An 18,556-nucleotide genomic window follows, 5' to 3' on the forward strand; every position below is an offset into this window, starting at 1 on the left:
TCCGGCGGCCTCCGCCTGGGATTAGGGTTGGCACCACGGCTTGGGGGGTCGGGCGTGCCTGGGGTTGCCGTATCGCGCCTGAAGTTGGGCGTTGCGTCCGTGGCCGGGATGGGGAATGCTGCGGACGGGGTCTGGGGAGTCGCGCCTGGGCTGGGTGAGGGGGCTGCCGTCTGGGGTCCGGGGTCGGACCTAGGGTCGGGAATGGGCAGCCATCTGGACTCGGGCTGTCTCTGCCCCGGGTCGGGGCGTGCCTGGGGTCGCTGTGTCGCGCCTGAAGTTGGGGGTCTCGTCCGTGGCCGGGATGGGCGACGCTGCGGGCGGGGTCTGGGGACTCGCGCCTGGGCTGGGTGGGGGGGTGGCCCTCTGGACTCGGAGTGGGGCCGGGGGTCGCGCCTGGGGCCGGGAATCGAGGGCTGCGCCTGGGGTCCGGGACCGTGCCAGGGATCGGAGGAACGCGCTGGGAATGGGGGGGCGGCCGTTTGGGGCCGTCTGCCTTCAGAGAGGGGGCTGCTCTTGAGGTTGGGGCACCCTGGCTTGCGGGGTCCGGTCCCCGCTCCCGAGTCCTCGAGGCCGCCCGCCGCCGGCGGCGGCGGCGGCGGAAGCGACCCGCAACGCTGTTTGTCTTTTTAGGTATCTAAAGGAATTTAGGACAGAGCAGTGCGCCCTGTTTGTGCAGCACAAGTGCGCCCAGCACAGGCCATTTACCTGTTTCCATTGGCATTTCCTAAATCAGCGTCGGCGCAGACCGCTCCGCAGGCGCGACGGCACCTTCAACTACAGCCCGGACGTGTACTGCTCCAAGTACGACGAGGCCAGCGGCGTGTGCCCCGACGGCGACGAGTGAGTGTGGGGCGGGGCCAGCTCTGGCCGCTCTTTCCAGCAGCCGCCACCTGTAGAGGGGATCTGGTCTTTGTGACCAGTGGTGGTGGGCGGACTTTTCTCTACCTCCAGGACTGTGTCTCCGGGACACCCTTTGGGCGCTGCCAACCGACTTGACTTCACTTCCCATCTGGGACCCAGTTCCCCAGATTTTCCGTGTTAGAGACAACCCTTATGAGGTGCACCTGTTAGGTTTGCTCCCCCTGTGCAAGTTATACCTGGAATGTTTACTTCCTTGCAGCATACATATCTAACGTCTTAAAAAAAAAAATGATAGGAAGTTATTTCATTTGCAGACTGTCGCTTATGTAGCACTTTTAAAGTTTAAGAAACCAAGGTTTTGTTTGGGTTGGCTTTTTTCTTACAAGTTTCTTGATGGTGTTATGAACAGATGTATTTATTTAGCAATGTGTAGAATGGGAAAACAGGGCACGTGCAGGCAGAGTGTATAGGCTGGTAACGGACAGAACCCAGTAACGGGAGGTTTTGCTTTTTTTTTTTCCTGGGCTGTTTGAGGAAGGAGGAGGGCTGGTCCGCCTTTGCCTGGAGGTCAGATAGCATCACTGAGCTCCGGGCCCTCTGAATAACTTGTTCAACTTCTGAACTGCTTGTTCAACTTCTCTTTGGATCCAGGCCTGAGCTGGGGGAGGTCCTTTGGGCTCAGTCCCCTGATCCCTTGAAAGGAGTTGTGTCTCCAGGAATGCTCCCTTTTGAAAGAAAAATTTCTTTTAATGTTTATTTTTGAAAGAGAGAGAGAGATAGTGAGGGGAGGGGCAGAGAAAGGGAGACACAGAATCTGAAGCAGGCTCGGGCTCCAAGCTGTCAGCAGAGAGCCCGACACGGGGCTCGAACTCGTGAACCACGAGATGATCTGAGCTAAATTCAGACACGTGACTGACTGAGCCTCCCAGGAGCCCCGTGAAATGCTCCCTTCTGAAGACAGCTTTCACTGTGCTGCACTCAGACATCAGAGTGATGTGTGTCCTTCATTTTCCAAAGATGCTTAGGCCAGGGAGTAAACTTTTCGTTCGTGGTGATATCATAAGCTTTATATACTTACTGAAATATTTTTAGTTGAGCACCAGAGAGTTCAATAAGATTGTTATTAAGGCAGCTTGACGCTTGCTGGAATAACGCGCCCAGCCCTTCCTTGGTTAAGATGGTGTTACACTTCTGTGAAGTTTTAAAAGTGCCTTATATAATTGCTTCTTGAACTGATCTTTCCTGCAAACGTGTCTTCAGAAGAAATATGTTTCTCTGGCTGAGGCCTGGAATCAGGTCCCTCATTTCTCTTGGCGATGTCGGTCACCTCTCTGGCCTTGGGTCTTGAGTTCCCCAAGGGGGGAGGCAGTGCTGCTTGACCCTGGTGCGGCAGTCCCGTCACCCAGCGTGTATGACCTCACCCCAGAGCCCTTTATGAAGAACTGACAGTATTCACTGATGCTTTTGGTACATGTAGACAAAGCAAGTTTGAACAGCTGTTTGGGGTTCCAGAGTCTGGATGTCCTGGTATTGATTTGGCCCCACTGTTAGACATCACCTGACGGATGAAGCATCTGTGGGTGATCATTTCAGCTGGGCTCGATAGTAATTAAATAACAGGCAGTTGGTTTCTTTTTATTTTTATATGTTTATTTGTGAGAGCACGCGCAAGCACGAGAGGGGAGGGGCAGAGAGAGAGGGAGACACAGAATCCGAAGCAGGCTGCAGGCTCTGAGCTGTCAGCACAGAGCCCGATGCGGGGCTCGAACTCACCAGCTGTGGGATCATGACCTGAGCCGAAGTCGGATGCTCAACCGACTGAGCCCCCCAGGTGCCCCCCAGGCAATCATTTGTTACAGAAATATTAACGTGTGATCTACATGACACGGAGGTCATCATTGAGAGCCAGATGAGTGGCAGTTAGGCGCCTGTTTGACATTTTCTGTTTGGGGTGCATTCTGTGACCCTCCATGTAGTAAGAAAGTCACACATATCTTAGTAAAGATTTTGTCAGTTGTATCGAGGTTCAGCCTGAAATTCAGGAAGTGTTTGGCAGAGAGCAGATGTCTCCCCTAGGGGTCTCTCCTTAGTAATTACCGCTCAGTTCCATGGGGGAGGGACTTTCTCACCCCCACGAGTGGAACAGCACAGCGTTTGTCCTGTTTGACTACATATTCTGGTTCACAAAGCATCACCATGGAATTCCTAAGTAGATACTACCTTCCAGAGTAAGGACAGAACCTTTCTTTTATTTCAGTTTATGGGTTCTCGAAAACTGTTCTGGGTATGTGTACTACCAACCTGTTAATTTTTTTTAATGTTTATTTTTGAGGGGGGAGTGGCAGAGGGAGAGGGGGTAGAGAAAACAAAAGAAAAGAAAGGAAAGAAAGAAAGAATCCCAAGCAGGCTCCACGCTGTCTGCACAGAGTCAGACATGAAGCTGGAAACCACAAACGGTGAGATGGTGACCAGAGCTGAAGTCAGAGGCTTAACCGGCTGAGCCTCCCAGGCGCCCCCCCCACCCAACCCGTTATTTCAGAACATGGATCCTATCAAAGAGCAAAGACCCTTAAGCCCTTGTCGGGTGACCTAAGCATCCAGGACTGTTCTTGGAGCTGGCTGGCAGCAGCTCGCGGCCCGAGCTGTGTGGCAGGACCGGATGGGGACTCCAGGGGGATTGGCACCTCTGCTGTCACGGCCTTTCCTAGGATGGCGCTCACCTTCTCCCCTCACTGTCACGCCTCCTCCCGTGGCCCCTTCCCCCAGGGCCCCCCTCACCTCCGTGGCGCTTCCAGTGTCACCTCTGGATAGACCTCCCGGTGTCCTCTCCCCCTCCCCATGGACACCCCGGCTGTCACCCCCCCCTCTTCTCCGCAGGCGGGCCCCCCCATTATCCAGGGAGGTCCTGCTGCCCTCGCGTCCCCTGCTCGCCCACTCAGGGCCCTCTGCTCTGGCGGGCACGCCCCTTCCCCGGGGCCCGCTGCGATTGGTCGTGCGGTCACGTGTTCCCGCCCCGCCCCGCCCCACCCCGGCGGCTTACAAGCCCGCCCGCGCTGGTGCGCCAGGGTCAGCTGAGCGGTGTCCGCGTTTGACAATCCTCGAGTAAGAGTCGAGAGAGTCGGCGGCGCAGAAAGCCGCTTCCGAGCCTGAGGTCTGGCCCAGCTCCATCGAGTCTGTGTTCCCACTTGTGAGGGTGCATCTCAGGTATTTCTTAGGCTGGGCTTCAAGGAGAGCGACTCCTGTCGGAGGTGTTCGCTGGCCCACCCTCATCCTGAAAGCTGCTGAGCGGCATCGGGTGTGGACAGCCCAGGCCCCCAGCTGGCCCTGCTCCCCACGCCAGGCCCTCCGCCGTCAGGGCCGGCCTGGGTGTTCGCACCCGGAATCCAGGTGTGATTGGTGCCTCCTGTTGAGACGAGCAGGTGCGGGGCTCCTGGGGATGATTAGGCGCCTTCCCAGTGGCCTCTGCGGCCCTCGGGGGACATCTTCATTGGGGGAAATCAAGCAGCCCCCAGTTGTCTCGTGTGCAAAGTAACCATTCTCTTTCCTCGGTCAACCCTCCTCCTGCGGTACATAGGATGTTCCTGGGGAGTCAACCCTCCAGACCCCCAGTTGTAGGTTCTCTTGCTTACTAGGAAGTGGGCCTGTCCCATTACTGCGGCCTTATTCTTTCAGGGCTCCCCTGGCTGGCCTGGCTCTTCTCCCACAAGCCCCCCCCCCCACCTCACTGCACTTGGGGTATCTGGGACACAGGCCCGGGGTCAGGTGGGCCAGGGGCTTCCGGCTCATGAATCCGAGTGTGCTCGTGGGAGCTTGTTGGCTCAGAGAGACGTCCTAGTGTCCGAGGTGTGGCATGCCTGCCGCACCACACTGCCTTCAGCCTGCCCTTTCTAGGGAAAGACGCTCGCCTGTTTAGTTGTAAAAGCCCAAGTGTCTGGGGCCCTGAGCCCTGGGTGAACTTCACCCCCGCGTAGCTGTGGACTTGCTCCAAACTGACCTTACAAGGGAACTCTGCTTGGGCTTGTAGGGTGGGGTGAGAGCCAGGGCAGGCCCGGAACGTCACAGCCTAATAGTCCGGAGCCGGGGAGTTGCTGACAGTCTGCAGGACACGTGATTTTCGGTTACATGTTAGCCGAGTGAGTGAAGTTGCAGGAGGTGACCGGGAGGGAGGCCCCCTCGGAGGCCAGTGGAGAGGCGGCCAGGGGAGTCTTTTGTCTTCCAGGGAGGGTGGCAGCTGTGGGGGCGCAGAGGAAGGTGTGGACCTGTTGTCGGTGCTGATGGCCCACGTTAGGCACTGATGAGGGGCCGCTTCCCTGGCTCGGGAGTCCGGGCCGCCCTTGGAAACCAGGGGGTGCGGGGCTGAGCGGATGGGCGTGGCCAACATGGGGTTGGCTGTCAGCCCCCCATCCCTGGTGTCTAAGAGGAGGGGGCTGGTGTGAGCTGATCCTCGAGGTTTCCCCAGAAGCCCCTCCTGCTCCCCTTTGTCTGCAGCCCAACGTCTTTCTCCATATTTGCTGTTCCCCACATTGTGACTGCGTGGCGTTGCTCGACTTGCTCTGGTTTGCACCTCTGTCTCCCCACCCCTGTTTGAGCGCCTTGGGCACTGGCAGGGAGTCAGGTTGTACTTGAGTGTCCCTGAACGCCCAGCGGTAGCCCCTGTCACGGCCCCCGGACCAGCAGTTGGGACCCGAGGAACCTACCTGGACTCGACTCGGGGACCACACCTTCTGGGGTTGGCAAGCCCTCCAGGGGTTCTGACACCTGGTCCGGTGTGCTCCTGGCTGGTGCTAACGCACGGTGGATGTGAGCTGCGTGGGCCACTTCTGTCACCCACTGCAGACTGGCCTTGGCGGTTCTATTTTTGTTTCAGGCAAGGGCTGCCAGAGGGAGGGGGACAGCCTGCTGGACACGGAGGGGCAGCCATGAACCCCTGGTCTCGTCCTCCCTGCATCCTGGCACGTGGGTTCCAGAGCATCGTGACTGTGCCCTTGTCCGGCTTGTGCTGTTCCATCATGGCATCGATGGAGATCTGCTGGATTTTCTTTTAGAGGGAGCAAGAGTGCGCACATGTGTGCACATGAGCAGGGGAGAGGGGCAGAGAGAGAGGGAGAATACCAGGCAGGCTCCACACTCCATGCGGAGCCTGACACGGGGCTCGAGCCCACGACCCTGGGATCATGACCTGAGCCTAGATCAAGAGTTGAACACTCAACCTGTGAGATACCCAGGTGCACCTGGAGCCCTGTTTTAATTACACAGTTTGGGTCCCTAACTGTGGCAGGTAGCTTGAGAACCAAGGCCCCCACCTGAATCCGGTCACCGTGGGGCACATCACGGTTGCGGTGGGCTGGCAGTGGCCCAGGGGGAGGGGCGGGTGCATTAGCGGACTCCTGCGGGAAGAATCTGCCTGCGGTGTTGGGCGGAGCCCTGGGTCTTTCCCGCCCTAAGGTGGGTTTTCTGGCTTTGCCACTATGTTGTCTCTGAAGTCCTGACCGCCTAGACCTTCTGCACGCGGAGCCACTGTGTGTCGTTAAGAGCCCTCCAGTATCTCAGGGTCCTGACCCGAGTAAAATAGTCGAGGCTGCTCAGGGCCGGGCAGGGGGCTCGGCCGCGCTCTGGTTGCCTTGGCGATGGCACCAGAGAGGAGACGATGCTTAGTGCCGAGCTGAGGGGCCGCTAGGGAATGAGCGAGGGCTGCGATGTGACACGGGGCAGTCGGGCGGGCCCAGCGCCCCCCTCCCTGGGGCCGTGTTGTCGCTGAGCGGCCTTCATCTCTAGTCGCGGGCTCCCCGTGACAGCTTCCACGCCCCGGGTACCCAGAGACCCGTCCCGGGCCGGGTCGATGTGCCGGCGGAGGACACGGCTGCATAGAGAGGGGCGCGGGGCGGGTGCCCAGTCCTCGCTGTAGCCGCTCCGCCCGCCGTCCTCGCTCTGGCTCGTGGGCTGTGCGTCCTGTCTCCTTTTCCAGGTATGTGTCTAGTGGCGTGGCCGTGCTTGTTTCTAGAAAGTGCCACCAGGTCGTCTTGTCCGTTTGCCACCTCGCCCGTGTCTCAGGGGTCTGCGGGGATTGTCTGCGACGGGTGGCGTTCCGTGGAAGGCTTCGCCGGGGCCTTCGTGCCCTGTGGCACATCTGCCCCGTTGCCAGTTTCTGCCGTCGCCGAGGGAGTGCGTGTCCTCACTGCGGGCCTGTCTGAGGGGCCCCGGGGCGCTGGCCGCGTTCTGTCCTCCCGGCCCGCGTGCTGTGACGTCACCGTGTCCGCCTGTGAAAATCCCGCAGAGGGCCAGACGTGACGCGCGCTATCTGTACAAATACGTAACGTCTCTCTCTTCCGTCTCCAGCGGGCTCTGTTTACGACTACGATAGAACATTTGTAACGTAGGATTTGTAACGTAGGAAAGCGGATGTAACCATTTTCAGTGCGCGGTTTCGCGACACGGACGACTCCCGTAGTGTCGTATATGACCGTCCCCGCTGCCTGTTCCCCAGTCCTTTTCTTCGTCCCAACCTGAAGCTCTGTCCCCGCTCAGCACTGACGCCCCTCGCATCCACTCCCCACCTCCCGGGGACGTGACCCTGAGTCGCGGGACCTCGTAGAGTGGAATCACACAGCACGTGGGCTTTGCCTGTGGCTTCTCTCGCTGAGCGCAGCGCCCTCACGGTTTATCCGCGCCGTCCAACGTGTCCGAGTTCTGTTCCCTTCGAGGCCAAGGAGCGTCCTGGTCCGCACGGGCTCCGTGACGCTCCCCCACGCGTCAGCTGATGGGCGCTGGGGTCGTTCGCAGCTTTCAGCTCTTGTGGGTCACGTGCTGTGACCCGGGTGCAGAGGACTCTCCCCCGGACGACAGCGGGGTCTCGCAGTGTTTCTGGGGCGCGCATCTGGCAGCGGAAGTGCCGGACCCCGAGCTGGCTTCTCCTTTGGCTTTTGCTTCATTGGTTCCCAGGGACCCGGCCTCGCGGCCACAGCGCGCTCTCCCCTCATGCCCTGCACACCCCAGGTGCTCAGGGAGCTCTGGGGTGCGCTGTCTGAAGGCCGAGAGAGGGGTTGAGAGTGAGTGGCCCCCTGTTCCTTACTTCCGGGTTTTGTCCCTGCTTCGTGTGTGGGGAGCCATCCCACCGGTGCTCCCAGCAGCCGGGTCCACGGTTTGCTGGGCCCTGAGGTGGGACTGGGCCCTGACGCGGTCCTCCTCAACCGTCCCCTCTGGAAGGGGACACCAGGCCCCTGCCTCACCCTTCAGGCGGCTCACGGGGAGTTGCTGGCTCAGGCTCTGTGCGTTTTTTTTTTTCAAGTTTATTTTAAAACTAGTCTTTTTTTTTTTTTTTTTAACGTTTATTTTTGAGAGAGAGCAGGGAGGGGCGGAGAGAGAGAGGGAGACAGAGGATCTGAAGCAGACTCTCCACTGACACCAGAGTCCGAGGTGGGGCTCGAACTCAGGAACGGTGAGATTGTGACCTGAGCTGAAGCCAAGTGTCAGACACTTAAGACTGAGCCACCCAGGTGTCCCCGGCTCAGGCTTTTCTCAGTATTCCTCCCCCCTTCTGTGCCTCTTCGTCTAGAGGGGCTAACCTCCATGTGGGCTCAGTGCCCAGCTTCACGTGTGGAGCCAGCCCCCTGCTGCCTGGGGACCCCAGGGGGACTCTCCCTGGGAGTGTGTGGCTTGGCACCTGCAAGTGGCACGGCCCGCCCCCCTCCATCTGGGGCACGTGGTACCGCCCCCCCCCCCCCATCCCCCGCTCTCCTGTCCGGCTCCCACCAGCCTCCTCCTCCAGCCGCGTCCGGGTTTCTCCCCAGGCTCCTTCCCTCGAGGGGTCCCCTGAAGCACCTGGATGGATGGGAGTGACCACAAGTCCTCCTCTGATAATGCTCGTCGGGAAAAATGAGGGGCGCGGCTGCATCCCGGGCACGGACTTCATTTTTCCATAATCAGAAAATGATGCAGGAGGAGTTCCAGGGAAATTTGGTTCTGTGTTTTTCCACCAGATGTAGTTGCGGGATCTGTGGGGCATCTGAGTGTCTGGGGGACGGGCCCAGGGGACAGGTGCTCCGCCCAGGACCTCAGGCCTGCGATCGGAACAGATAAGTGTGCGAAGGGAGACCGCGCGAGCAGGGCGGTGGCCAGGTGCCGACGAGGAGTGGGGCGGGTCCGCGCTGGTGTCCCCGAGGCCTCAGATGGCCTGTGTCTGCCCCTCTGCTTCCCAGGTGCCCGTACCTGCACCGGACGACCGGGGACACGGAGCGCAAGTACCACCTGCGCTACTACAAGACCGGGACGTGCATCCACGAGACGGACGCCCGTGGCCACTGCGTCAAGAACGGGCTGCACTGCGCCTTTGCGCACGGCCCGCTGGACCTGCGGCCGCCCGTGTGTGACATCAGGTGTGTGGGGCGTCCGCGCGGGGCGGCCGGCCAGCTCACCTCTCTGGGATGCTGGCCTGAGCGCTCGCTCTCTGGCTTTGACTCTGATGAGAAGGTTTCCTTTCCGCTGCCCCGTGTGCCCGTGGGAGTTCACGAGGCTGAGCTCGTGCACCTGTGGGACCCCCCGGGGGGGACAGTCGAGTCCTCACTAAACGCGTCTCGGCTCTGAAGGTGTTGGATTCGTCCCAGGACAGGGCTGTGCCTGAGGCCCGAGGGCTGCCCGTCCCGAACCTTCTAGGTTGCTCCGCAGAGCGACAGCACCGAATGATTCCGTCACCTTGCGGGAGGTCTTGGGACAGACGCGAGGCAGCGCTGTAACCAGTGTGACATTTGCTCGCAGGGAGCTGCAGGCCCAGGAATCCTTGCAAAGCGGCCAGCTTTGCGCTGGGGACGGCGTCCCTGATTTGCAGCCCGGGGCCTTGGCCAGCCAGGCCATGATCGAGAAGATCCTGGGCGAGGACCCCCGGTGGCAAGGTAACCCTGAGGCCACCATGGAGGGTGGGGGGGGGGGGAGGTCCTCTCCATCTGTAAAGTGACCACGTGGTGGACCTCACCGCCTTCATTTGTAGACCACATGGGGAAACTGAGTCTCCAGCGCAGTATATCACCCCCAATGCCTCAGGTAGTGGTGGGTGAGTGGGATCTGAGCCCCGGCGTCCAGGCCCCATGGTTGCTCTGGATGTTTACCCTGGCGTCTTCTTGCCGAGGTCAGCCAGTGGCTGCCGCCTGGGGAGGGGAGTATGTGGCAGGCACGGCTCCTTCCGGGCGCCCCGTCCCAGAGCTGGGTTGATGTTCGCCGCACACCTGCTCTTGGGACGTCCGTGCTTCCGCCTTGGCCCTGCCCTGTGGGTCTCCCGGGGCCCTCGGCTCAGTCCCTGCAGCTCCTGGATGCGTCCCTCGGAGCTGCGGGACCCGCGCTCCTCACAGGCTTCACAAGTGATGGCTGTGGGTGGTGAAATTTGGGGGGTGTTATTGTAAGTACCCGTAACGTAGTTAATTTACTGTTTCGGCTGTTTTCAAGTGAACAGTTTGTGTCGTTTGGTACACTCACCGTGTTGTGCAAGCATCAGCACTAATTTGGAACGTTTCTGTAACGTGCACGGAACCCTGTCCCCGTTAAGCAGCACCCCCCTGCCCCGGCACTCACTAGTTTGCCTTCTCTCTGTGTGTTTGTCTGTTCTGGGTAGCTGATAAGGGCGGTGCGGTTTTAAGAAAAGTCCTCTAAGTCTTGATGGGGCTCCTTGGACTCGCTCGGCTGACAGCACCTGTGTAAACAGTGCTTTCACGCCGTCGTTACTGAGCAACAAATTTTCTCCTTGCAAATGTCTTTGCCTGCTCTCGGGAAGTCCACGCTAGGGCCCGGGGTACTGGATCAGTCAGCAGAGGTCATGCGAGGCTGATCCAGATTCTCCTCCCATCTCTACTATCCCCCCCACCCCTACTGCCAACCCCTCCTTGAGACCAAGTGCCCGGCGCCCACCCCACGATGGCACCTGCCGGCTGGCCTCTTGGCTGGGCCGCGTGAAGAGTGCCCCAGGGTCCCCTCTGTGTTTCAGGGCACCCGCTGGTGCTGCGCGCTCGTCCCCCTGTGGTGGTGTCACTGCTTGGGGAAGGGCCGCCTCAGCGGGAGCTGTGTGCCCGCAGCTTCCGGCTTCCAGCACCTGAGGACACGTGCTTTGCCTGGGGTCTCTTGTCTTTCCGGAAAACGCCCGTGAGAACCTCCTGTCTCCCACATTGCAGCTTGTCGTCTCCCCGTCTGGGATGCCCGCTTCCGCCTGTGTGAGCTCCGGTTCGTGGCGGGGGCACGCCGCCAGCCAGGCTGGGCTTGAGGAGGGAGAGCAGGGAGGCGGCGGTGAGGCCTGTGGCTTCGCCCTGGGGGCGGCCCTCAGCTCCTGCACCCGGATCCGTGTCAGGAAGGTCCAGTTAGGCGCTCTGGCTTCGGTTACTGAGGGTTTCAGACGGAGCCTGTGGCGCCACGGTCAGATGCGCTGCTCCAGACTGTTGTTTCCACGCCTTCGTTTGCCATCTCTATGTGGCGGTTCGGCTTTTAACTAGCAGATTTCATTTGTTGCTTTTTAGATGTCCAGAGGTGTCGCGGGTGGTACAGGGTCCTGTGTACCCCCTCCCACCTTCCCCTCATGAACGCCTTGCCCCGACGTGACACTTTGTTACAGGCAAGGAACCGACACGGACACGTTCACTAACGTCCACAGTTTCCATTAGGGCTCACGCTCTGGGCTTGGCCAAAGCCGTGTCAAGCTCTGCTCTCGGCCTGGCCCCTGGCCACCACTGATCCTTTACGCTCCTGTTGGTTGCCGTGGTTTTGCCGTTTTCAGAATGTCCCATGGCTGGGGGGCGCCCGGGTGGCTCAGTCGGTCACACATCCGAGTTTGCCTCACGTCATCATCTCTCGGTTGTGTCAGACTGTATCTGTACGAGGCACTCACTCCACACTTGTGAATAAATGTTCTAGGTTCTGTTTTCCTTTTTTAATTTTTTTTTAATTTTTTTTTCTACGTTTATCTATTTTTGGGACAGAGAGAGACAGAGCATGAACGGGGGAGGGGCAGAGAGAGAGGGAGACACAGAATCGGAAACAGGCTCCAGGCTCCGAGCCATCAGCCCAGAGCGACGCGGGGCTCGAACTCACGGACCGCGAGATCGTGACCTGGCTGAAGTCGGACGCTTAACCGACTGCGCCACCCAGGAACCCCTGTTTTCTTTTTTTAATATAAAGTTGATTTATTTTGAGCAAGAGAGAACAGGGGAGGGGCAGAGAAAGGGAAAAAGAGAATCCCAAGCAGGCTGTGCACTGTCAACACAGAGCCCCATGTGGAGCTTGAACTCCCGAACCTCGAGATCGTGACCCGAGCTGAAACCAAGAGTTGGCTGCTTAACTGACTGAACCACCCAGGCATCCCTGATTTGTTTTCTTAAAATGGGCTTTTTTGTTTCTCAGACCCTTTTTGTTCTTTCTGTGTCCCTCTGTGTGTCATTTAATGAGGTAGAAATTGTATTTGGTGTGGCTGGACAACGCAGTGATGTTAAACTTTGACCTGCAGACATTTCCTGAGGGTCGGGTCGCGTTGTCTTGGGTGCTGGGGCCCGCCCCTCCCCTCCCCCTGCCGCTCTCCCATCCCTTAGCGTGAAGCTCAGCCCTGCTGGGAACGGCAGTGGGAACAGTAGCGTCTGCAGGTGCCGTGTTGATCATGAACCAGGCTGCTAGTGGATATGATTTTTAGGATTTTCTCTCATCCGTTCTTGCTTTCAAATGACCCCAGGTGGCTTTTTGTTTGTTTTTGCTCTCAGATGAAATTCAGAAAACATGAAATTAACTACTTAAACAATATACAAGGGGCACCGGCACCTGGGCTCAGTCACTTAAGCGTCTGACTTCACCTCGGGTCATGATCTCACGGTTCGTGGGTTCGAGGCCCGCGTGGGGCTCTGTGCTGACAGCTCAGAGCCTGGGGCCTGCTTGGGATTCTGTGTCTCCCCCTCTCTCTGCCCCTTCCCTGCTCATGCTCTGTTTCTCTCTCAAAAATAAACGTTAAAAATTTTTTTAAAATAAAATTGAAAATCTATTTTTTAGAGCAATGTGGGATTCCGCTGATAGGAAAAGATGGAATTCTCATATGCCCTGTGACTCCGTGTGTGCACTGTCCCCACCACAGCGGGACATTTGTCCCTGCCCATCAGCCGGCATCACAGGTCCTTATCACCCCAAATCCACTGTTGGTATCAGGGTTAAAATGCACCGTTTTAAAGTGTGCGTTTCAGGGGTTGTTGGGCCGTCAGGTGAGCTAGTTTAGAACCCTGTCATGAGCCCCCGCCATCAACCCCTGGCAGCACCCGTGTCCTTCCCGTCCGGGATCTGCCCCATCCCACGGCTCCTGTAGTCGAGTCACGCGACAAGTAGACTTCCGGGCCTGGCCTCTCACCGGGCGTCACGTTCTCCAGGCTCGTCCAGGTCGTGGCGGGTGTCAGCGTCTCGCTCCTGATCGTGGCGGTGGGGTGGACACGCCGTGTCCTTTGGCCCGCTGAGCACACGTGCACGTGCTCCCATGTGGACCCCTGTGTTTTCAGACGCCAGTTTCGTGCTGGGCAGCTATAAGACAGAGCCGTGTCCGAAGCCACCGCGTCTGTGTCGCCAGGGCTATGCGTGTCCGCACTACCACAACAGCAGGGACCGGCGGCGGAGCCCGCGAAGGTTCCAGTACAGGTGAGCCCCTGCGGCGCGTGGCAGCGTGGACCTGCCTCCCGCCCCCCCTCCCCCCGCGAGCCAGCGTTCTGCCGCGTGAGCGCGCGCGCTGGGCTCTGCCGCCGCCTCCCGTGCGCGCGCACAAAAGGCCAGACGCGGCCGCGCGCGGGTCAGCGACGGTCGTGCTTCCTTCCTTCCTTCCTTCCGTCTCCGCGGTTTCAGGGCCCCCCGGGGGCCGAGAGCCGCCCCTGCGCATCCTGCCAGTGGTAGTCACCAGAGCGCAGCCTGAGAGGTTAAGATGCATTCACGTAGATGGAAGGGACGGAGAATGTGCCGAAAAAGAATAAAACCTTACTCCCCACGGCGGCTCGTTGTTTCCGGGAGTCCAAAGAGATTTTGATACGGCTGTCCGACAGCACGTGGAAAATGAGCATCAGGGCTGGGTTTTCCTGCTGTGGGATCACTTGTTTGGGACTCGGTGTGGGACTCAGCTCGGGAGGGAAGGAGGGAGGGCGCCCGCTGCCTGTCCAACGCTCGCATGGCACGCCACCCGGGTGCCTCTGAGCCGCACCTGCCGCGGAGCCGGCCGAGCCCCGTCTGGCTTCAGGCGGCCCTCACTCTGAGGCGCGCTCCTAGGCGTTGTGTGTGCCCGCCCGCGTGCCAATAGCGGCTGGGCACACTGACGCCCCCCCTGTCCCCCCAGGTCCACGCCGTGTCCCAGCGTGAAGCACGGTGACGAGTGGGGTGAGCCTGCGAGGTGTGACAGCGGGGACAGCTGTCAGTACTGCCATTCCCGCGCGGAGCAGCAGTTTCACCCGGAGGTACGAGGCACCCGCGTCGGCGTACAGCCCGGGATAGGGGGAGGTCTTCCCCCTTTGACTCCGGGTCCCTGGGACCACCCTCTGGTCCTGCGATTCGCCGGGAGGATTCGCAGATCCCAGCAGCATTGTCGTGCCCACAGCCGTGATTCGTTGGTGACAGGATAGGGGCTGAGGTCAGCTAGGGGTGGGGCGGGGGGGGGGGGTCCCTCCCGGGGCTGGGTCCCCGACCCACCGGGCCTGAGCTTCGAGGGCTATCCTGCAGGGAGTCACGTGGACCGTGTCTGTGGACAGGCGTGTGGGCCTCGGTGTCTGGGGTTTTCACTAGGGGTCTCATAGACGTGCTGACCTCCATCTCCAGTCCCCCCAGAGACCGAGCCCACACGACCGGGCCCAGAACCCCTACCAGAAATCACGTTGTGACTATCCGGGGTGACCTCAGAGCAGGTAAACGGAGACACTTACCAGGCAGGACACCCCGCCCTCCGGGAGCCGGTCAAGGCCGGACCTTCCTTTGGCACCGGCAGGGCACGGACGGTTGAAGTTCGCAGAGCTAACCAGAGCACGCTTGGGTTTGTGGTGAAAACAGACCAGCAAGGGGCTCCTGGGTGGCTCAGTCGGTTGAGCCTCCGACTTGGGCTCAGGTCATGATCTCATGCTTCATGAGTTCGAGCCCCGCGTCGGGCTCTGTGCTGACAGTTCGGAGCCTGGAGCCTGCTTCCGATTTTGTGTGTCCCTCTCTCCCTGCCCCTCCCCTGCTGGTGCTATGTGTCTCTGTCTCAAAAAATGAATAAACATTAAAAAAAAAAAAAAAGATTACTGATCAGCAGGGACGCTTGGGCGGCTCAGTTGGTTAAGTATCTGACTCTTGGTTTCAGCTCAGGTCTGGATCTCATGATTTCGTGAGTTTGAGCCCTGCATCGGGCTCTGTGCTGACAGCATGGAGCCTGCTTGGGATTCTCTCTCTCCCCGCTTCTCCCTCTGCCCCTCCCCTGCTCGTGCTGTGTCTTTCTCTCAAAAATAAACACTAAAAAAAACACAGCAAACCAGCCCTCTTCACGGTTGTGAGAGTGTGGGGACCAGGATGGGTGGGGGGCAGTCCAGGAGGGTGGGGTGTGCGGCTCGCTTGCAGGAGGGGTGCCTCGAGGGCCCCGCAGGGGGCAGGGATGGAGCGGTCGAGGCAGAGAGCAGAAATAAGGGAGGGGTCAGTGCCCCGGCGGGGGATGGACCATGCGGGCCGGTCGGGAGCAGGAGGCGCCCTGTTCTGGCCCATGGCTGCCCGTGGTGCCGCCTGATTGGCGCTGGGCGTGGCCCGCCTGGGCTGGGTTGTGAACTCCGGGGCTGGCCTCTGCTGCCTGCCTGTGTCTCAGGCCCTACGATTGCCCCTCTCGACTCGAGATTTTTGTCTTCTGCTTCCTTTGCTGACTCATTGGCTACTGACTCATTCACTCTGTTTCTAAAACTCAGAAATGTGGTAAAGGGTGCCGCCTCCACTGCGGCTCCGTGGCCCCAAGGGCACTCCGTCCCCACTCACCCCTGCGGCTCCTCGGTTACTCGGAACCCTTACCGTTCCCCAGCGCCGTGCCCAGGGAGGCCCTGGGCTCCCGGAAGGGGCCCCCGCATCTACTCTCCTCTTTCCTTTCTGGGGCTTCTGTTCTTTTCAGAGGTTCTGTGCTTTAAAATTCACGTAAGATGCCACCCTCCTGATGTCATAGGTCCTGAGTTGGAGCCCCTCTGAAATTGCTTCTGTTGGTAGGCATTAAAATCTCAGCGCAGCCACTTAGCGGGTGAGTGAAGACCGAGGAGAGTACGTGGCCTTTGTGGGGGAAGGAAGGCCACTGGCTGGGGAAGGCTTCCGGAGGGTGTGGATTTGGGGTCTGGCAGGAGCGCCCTGGGGCCTGCCCCCCTTGGTGTGCTGTAGGGCCAGAACCGAGTGTTGTTGGCGTCGTGAGAGTATCTTTGACCCTAGTGAAGGGAATCGGGGCTGACCATGCAGCTCATGCATGTGGTTGTGACACAGGCATTTGTCGAGCACCTGCTGTATACCGGGAGCACTGAATTGAGCATCTCTTTCAGAAAATGCCAAGTGGTGAAATTGACTTTGTGTGAGATTTCCTTTTTTTTTTTTTTTTTTTTTTTGTAAGTTGATTTACTCATTTTGAGAGAGAATCCGAGCAGGTTGTGTGCTTTTATCACAGAGCTGGAAGCGATGCACGGCTGGATCTCGCAAACCCTTAGATCCTGACCTGAGCCCAACCGACTGGGCCATCCATGCAGCCCTGTGTGCTCTTTCAAGGACAGTCAGGCCTGCTCTGCGGAGAGCGGGGGATTCTGGGGCCACGGCATGCAGGGCAGCGGTCACATCCACACCGCCTTCGCAGGAGGCGCGTTGTGGTTTGGAGCTGGGTCCTCTGGGCTTCCCGTGGAAACCCGTTCCCAACCCAGCCCCTTTGCTTTGCTGGTAGATTTCACTCGCTTTATTTTCTCCTTGCCGCCCAGATCTACAAGTCTACGAAGTGCAACGACATGCGGCAAACCGGTTACTGCCCCCGGGGCCCCTTCTGCGCCTTTGCACACGTGGAAAGTAAGTGGGTGACGCCAGGCTGCCCGCGCGCCTGGAGCAGGAGGGGGGCCGGGAGCACCCCGCATGCCCTTCAGGGTCACTTCAGGCCGCCCCCCTGCCCAGAGACCTCCCTACCTCGTGGCCGGCCCTGCGGTTCCCTGGGGGCAGACACCAACTCCGGCCGGCCCTCCTGGGGAGGGCGGCCAGTCCCTGCTAGACTCGCACGCCTTTCTGTGGCGCTGTGGCCGCCGTCCCCTGTCGCGCGGGGCGAGTGGCCTCCCCAGGCCCCCCTCCCCGGTCTGGGGACCCCTGGACCCCAGGTCGCCCTGCACGCAGCTCTGTTTGCAGCCAGCAGCCGCTCACGGCCTGCCACCTCCCTCTGTTGACAGAGAGCCTCGGAACGGCCAACGGCTGGGGCTGCCCCGCGCCCGCCCGCAGCTCCGCAGCCAGCAGCGGCCAGCCCGTGCACGTAAGTGGACGGCGTCCTGGGGAGGGTGCCGAGGGTGTCGTGTGGTTTTGTGAATGGCTGGGGACACGGATGGGTGTGGTCTCTGGGTGACTCGGCTGCACGGTCTGCCTGGGGGGGGGGGGGGGGCGCCTCCTTCTAGAAGCCTGGGACAGCCCAGCCGAGCTCTGGCCTGGGCCAGCTGCCCCCAGACATGTCAGCAGCACATAAAACGTGGTCTCTAGCGAGCGTGGAGAAGGGGCCCTGTGTCTGGGTGGGTCTCCTCACAGGTGGGTGGCCGTGGCGCCAAGGGGGGCGTCCGGGCGGGGCAGGCCCCCGACGGCGGCCGGGGCTCTGGGTCCTGGGTCTGGCCCTGCAGGCCTGCTTCAGGCATTGAGAGATGTGGGGGGCACCTCGGGGAGAGGATGGTCCTGACCTGGTTGGACTTCATGTCTGTGCGATGGAGGACATGGGGGGGGGCCTCAGGCCTCATGCCCTGCCCTTCACCCTGGCGTCGTAGCGGGCTCCCCGTCTGCTCTCGCTCTGAGCTTTCGAAAGGGTGACGGGAGGGTGTGTGCATCTGCGTGTCGGATCTGCTGAGAAAGCGGCCCCTCGGCGAGGAGACTGGAGCCTCAGGCGTTTCCCCGCCCGCCTTTCTTCCCACTTTGGGCTTTTGCTTTTTTAACTTTTCATTTGGGTATATTTTTGTTTAATTAACTTACTTATTGAGAGAGAGAAAGAGCGAGCGTGCACATGAGCAGGGAAGGGCACGGGGGGAGAGACCATCCCAAGCGGGCTCCCTGCTGTCAGCGCAGAGCCGGACACGGGGCTCGAACCCACAAACCGCGAGATTGTGACCTGAGCTGACATCAAGGGTCAGGCGCTCAACCTACTGAGCCCCCCAGGCGCTCCTGCCCCCACTTTGCGCTTTTTTTAGAAAAGAGGAAAACAGGAAAGTTGAGGAAAGCCTGGGTGGAATTTACTTCCAAGGAGCCGGGCAGTGATCTGCCAGCTCGCGGTCTGTTCCGCGTCTCCGGCATCTCCGTGCCAGGCGGCGACACGGCCATCTTGCGCTCCCAGTGGGTCAGCACCCAGTGTCCCCCCACGCCCCGGCACGCGGGGGTTCGATCTGATCCCGAGTCCATGGAGCCTGAAGACCAGACAGACAGCTCTCCCGCTGCAGCCCTGCAGGGTCTGGCGTGACCCCTCCTCGCCCCGGTGCTGACGGCAGATGGGCTCCCCTCACCCTGCAGCCTT

General features: G+C 60.0%; 1 protein-coding gene across 10 annotated transcripts in view; it reads left to right on the forward strand.

Moving 5' to 3' along the window:
• Window positions 1-18,556, forward strand: part of UNKL (unk like zinc finger) — a 37,588-nt gene that overhangs the window by 488 nt on the left and 18,544 nt on the right. For 7 of the 10 annotated variants that reach the window (XM_043561057.1, XM_043561058.1, XM_043561052.1 and 4 more), the window contains exons 2-8: window positions 631-840; window positions 9,057-9,233; window positions 9,613-9,746; window positions 13,359-13,494; window positions 14,177-14,294; window positions 16,791-16,875; window positions 17,244-17,323. In XM_043561057.1, coding sequence (XP_043416992.1) covers window positions 631-840; window positions 9,057-9,233; window positions 9,613-9,746; window positions 13,359-13,494; window positions 14,177-14,294; window positions 16,791-16,875; window positions 17,244-17,323 — 940 coding nt within the window. The remainder of the gene's footprint in view (window positions 1-630; window positions 841-9,056; window positions 9,234-9,612; window positions 9,747-13,358; window positions 13,495-14,176; window positions 14,295-16,790; window positions 16,876-17,243; window positions 17,324-18,556) is intronic. The other 3 variants (XM_043561059.1, XM_043561060.1, XM_043561056.1) reach the window with 2 other exon arrangements.

This window comes from Prionailurus bengalensis, chromosome E3 (genome assembly GCF_016509475.1).
Source record: "Prionailurus bengalensis isolate Pbe53 chromosome E3, Fcat_Pben_1.1_paternal_pri, whole genome shotgun sequence".
NCBI lineage: Eukaryota > Metazoa > Chordata > Mammalia > Carnivora > Felidae > Prionailurus > Prionailurus bengalensis.